The sequence below is a fragment of the Grammomys surdaster genome, unplaced genomic scaffold, assembly GCF_004785775.1.
Source record: "Grammomys surdaster isolate TR1022 unplaced genomic scaffold, NIH_TR_1.0 126086, whole genome shotgun sequence".
In the NCBI taxonomy this organism is placed as follows: Eukaryota; Metazoa; Chordata; class Mammalia; order Rodentia; family Muridae; genus Grammomys; species Grammomys surdaster.
Window position 1 is genome coordinate 2678101 of NW_021620894.1, and position 4495 is coordinate 2682595.

At 34.8% G+C, this 4495-nt stretch overlaps 1 protein-coding gene across 1 annotated transcript; it reads left to right on the forward strand.

Annotated features, from left to right (window-relative positions):
• The first annotated feature begins 1661 nt into the window (after window positions 1-1661).
• LOC114611162 (olfactory receptor 150-like) lies at window positions 1662-2624 on the forward strand. Its single transcript, XM_028755812.1, has one exon. It carries the CDS (start codon window positions 1689-1691, stop codon window positions 2622-2624), a length of 936 nt encoding a protein of 311 aa, XP_028611645.1. The 5' UTR covers window positions 1662-1688.
• Window positions 2625-4495: the final 1871 nt, after the last annotated feature.

Consider the following 4495-nt stretch of genomic DNA (forward strand, 5'->3'; position numbering starts at 1 on the left):
GTTTATACGATATTTTGTATTAAGATATTACCTGGGACTATGGGGGCAAAATAGGTGATGGTTTGACAGTGATATATATGTGTACTCAGTTTACATAGGGTGAAGGGTCTAGTTAAGTTTTATTATTAACTCAAGATTAGCTAGAGTCCCCTGGGAAAAAGAAACACAGTTGAGTTGTAAAATGGACCTTGAAAAACTTGACCTATAGCAAGGTCTCTGAGAGGTTGTTTGCTAGATGATAAGTGTGTGAAGGCCCAGCCCACCTAGGAGACGACCTTCTCTGGGCAGTCGCTCTGGGTTCTATAAAAGAGCTAATTAACATTTATCTGATTGTGATATGTTATCCAAAAAACTATACCAGTTTCACTGGCTTGAAAATCTACTGTTGTATTTTTTCAAATGTTGTTCATTTTAGCTATTACATTTAGTGGTAGCATACCTTTTCATTAAGTTTTTCATAATAGGAAAAGTTGGATATTAATTACTTAACATGTAACTTCATCTAATTTCCCATTTAATGGAAAAATATTCTTCCTGCACTGAGTTGTTAAGAAACACATAACTACAATAATTTATTCATGTACTCTTTTTGTAAATTGACTCTTTTCTTATATTTCATGGCATACCGGTATCATGAGAATATTGTAATGTTGTAGTAAGTTTTCAAATGAGGAAACTCGAAACTTCCAATTTAATTCTTTTCTTTCAGGTTTCTTTTGATCATTCCCAGTCCTACTGTATTTCTATTGATGTTTTATGATCAACATATTATTATTGATAATGCAAATATCATAGTATTCATGAGTATTACACTGAACTTCTAGACCAATTTGGGAAGTACTGCTTTCCAAAGGTTAAATCTTGTTCATGAAGATAGGTTGTCTTTCCAAGTAAATAATGATTTATTTTTCAACAATATTGGTAGTTTCAAGGGCACTTTCATATATTTCCTTAGTTTATTCCTAAATATTTTAACATTTTTCATGATATTTCAAGTGGATTTTTATGATAAGTTTTCTTGATGATCTTGGTTCTCCTTTCTATAAACGCCTTTTAAATAAATTACAATGCTACTGTCTTAAAGAGTTCTTCAAATTTTATGTATATAAATTAAACCATATACACGTAAAAGTACTTTTATAGTTCACTTTCGAATTCAGATGCCTTTTTATTTCATGTTGTCACCTGATTGCCCTAACTTAAAGTTCTACTACAATCTTGATCAGATAGCTTGCACTGTTCGTTAGCTTATGAGGAAAAGATTTATGTTAGCATCATATGTATAGCAAGGGCTATAAATGTGTGTGGGAGTCTTTAGTCTTAGTGTGAATATTGCTCTTGTTGTAACATAGAAAAAATGTTTTTCTCTGTAGAGTGATTGGGAGTCATGAAGAGTCCTTAGCAGACTCCACTGAACGTACCTTATCACTCATTGGTTGCCCATGCATTGAGTACCAAAATTCTCATAACAAAAGTCATACTCAGGGACAAATGTAACTTATCTTAACCATAACTGTGACTTGTTGAGCAGCCTAATGCCTTAGATGTCTAAAATTTTTCTCTGTTAGAAAAATTGAAGATGGCTACCAAAATGAAAGCTTGAATTCTGTTTCACACTTCATTAGATGATGAAATGCAAAATAGTTATTTCATTTTTGTTTCTTTCTACATAGAACTCAGAGAAGAAAATGTTGAAAAGAAATGTTTCTGGAGTGACTGAGTTCGTCCTCGCTGGGTTAACAGACAAACCTGAGCTGCAGCTGCCTCTCTTCCTCCTCTTTCTAGGAATCTACATTGTCACAGTGGTGGGGAATCTGGGTATGATCACCCTGATACTATTCAGTTCTCAACTGCACACACCCATGTACTTTTTTCTCAGCAGTTTGTCATTCATTGACCTCTGCCATTCCACTGTCATTACCCCCAAAATGCTGGCAAACTTTGTGACAGTGAAGAGCAGCATTTCTTACCCTGAATGCATGATTCAGCTCTACAGTTTCCTCATTTTTGGTATTGCAGAGTGTCACATGCTGGCTGTGATGGCATATGACCGCTATGTTGCCATCTGTAACCCGTTGCTGTACAATGCTATGATGTCCTATCAAATCTGTTCCTGGATGATATTTGGAGTATATTGTATGGCTGTGATTGGTGCCACAACTCACACAGTCTGCATGCTGAAAGTGCATTTCTGTGAGGCCGATATAATAAATCATTACTTCTGTGATCTTTATCCACTCCTAGAACTCTCTTGTTCTGATACTTTTGTTAATGAAGTAGTAGTTTTATGTTTCAGTGTTTTTAACATCTTTGTTCCAACTCTGACTATTCTAAGCTCTTACATCTTCATCATTGCCAGCATCCTCCGGATTAAATCCACTGAAGGCAGGTCCAAAGCCTTCAGCACCTGCAGCTCACACATATCAGCTGTTACTATCTTCTTTGGTTCCCTTGCATTCATGTACTTACAGCCGTCATCAGTCAGCTCCATGGACCAAGGGAAAGTATCTTCTGTGTTTTATACCATTGTGGTGCCCATGCTGAACCCCTTGATCTACAGCCTGAGAAATAAGGATGTCAAAGTTGCTCTAAATAAGTTCCTTGAAAGAAATCTTTTCTTGTGAACAAGACTGATTTGTCTTTACTAAAGTGCTTGCTTAGCAGACTAGCAAACAGTTCAAATGGCTATGTATGACCACATGATGTGAGATTAGTGCTATCACCATTTATTTTTAAAGGTGCCAAAGGCAGGACCAGTTTTGGCCAATGGAACTTATGAAGGACAGCAACTGTCTGGGTTTCAGAGAACCCACTGGCTTATCATAGCATGCATCACACTACTCAGTTTGTTAAACTCTCAAAAGCTTTTGTGTGAGTGATTCTGTATTATGTATGTAGAACAACGTTCCTTTGATGTGAGATATATTTATCCTACGATGGAGAATAGATATACTTGGCCAGCATTCTTGGTAATCTCAATATTTTATGTAATTAGCCTTTGTAAATAAATATATTTCCACAGATTTCAGACATTGTGATCTTGAAAAATAATAATTAAATTAAAAAGTCAAATATGCAAAATATTTTTTCTTTTTTTTTCCTTTCTTTTTTTTATTCACTTTACATCCTGAATTAGGTATCAGAGTAACTGTGGGTTCATAGAATTAATTCGGTAGTGTTTCTTCTGTTTCTATTTTGTGGAATAGTTTGAGAAGTATTGGTATTAGGTCTTCTTCAAAGGTCTGATAGAATTCTGTTCTAAACCATCTGGCCCTGGACTTTTTTTTTTTTTATGGTTGGGATACTTCTAATGACTGCTTTTATTTCCTTAGGGGTTATGGAACTGTTTAGAGGGCTTATCTGGTCTTGATTTAATTTTTGTACCTGGCATTTGTCTAAAACTCCATCCTATTCACCTAGATTTTCCAGTTTTGTTGAGTACATGAGTTTGTAGTGTCTGAAGATATGTGTTTCCTCAGTCTCTGTTCTTATGTATCCCTTTTCATTTATTATTTTGCTAATTTGAATACTGTCTCTGTACCCTCTAGATAGTTTGGCTAAGGCTTTATCTATCTTGTTTCACTTCTAGAAGAACCAACATCTGGTTTTGTTGATTCTTTGTATAGTTCTTTTTGTTTCTGTTTGGATAACTTCAGCCCTGATTTTGATTATTTACTGCCATCTACCCTTCTTGGCTATATTTCCTTCTTTTGGTTCTAGAGCTTTCATATGTACTGTTAAGCTAATAGTGTTTGATCACTCTAATTTCTTTGTGGAGGCCCTCAGAGCTATGAGTTTCCTCCTTGGCACTGCCTTCATTGTGTCCAATAGGTTTGGGTATATTGTGCCTTCATTTTAATTAAATTGTAAAAAGTCTTTAATTTCTTTCTTTATTTCTTCCCTGACCAAGTTATCATTAAGTAGAGCATTGTTCAGCTTCAATGTGTATGTGAGCTTTATGTTGTTTTTGTTGTTATTGAAGACAAGCCTTAGTTCATGATCATCCAACAGAGTATATGGGATTAATTCAATGTTCTTGTATCTGTTGAGGCTTGTTTTGTGACCAACATTATGGTCAATTTTGGAGAAGGTACCATGCAGTACTGAGAAAAAGTTATACTCTTTTGATTTAGGGTAAAATATTCTGTAGATATCTGTTAAATTCTTTTGGTTCATGACTTCTGTTAGTTTCATGGTGTTTTTGTTTTATTTCTGTTTCAATGATCTGTCCATACGAGAGAGAGAGGTGTTGAAGTCTTCTTCTATTATTGTGTGAGATTCAGTGTGTGTGTTGAGCTTCAGTAAGTTTGTTTGTTTGTTTGTTTGTTTGTTTGTTTGTTTTTTACAAATGTGGGTGCCCTTGGATTTGAAGTATAGATGTTCAGAATTGAGAATTCGTTTTGGTGAATTTTTCCTTTGATAAGTATGTAGTGTTGTTCTCCATCTTTTTTGATAACTTTTGGTTAAAAGTCTACTTTATCAGATATTAGAATCT

Bases quoted from the DNA above. Each gene is read 5' to 3' on its own strand.
- LOC114611162 (XM_028755812.1), top strand. From the start codon at position 1,689: ATGTTGAAAAGAAATGTTTCTGGAGTGACTGAGTTCGTCCTCGCTGGG.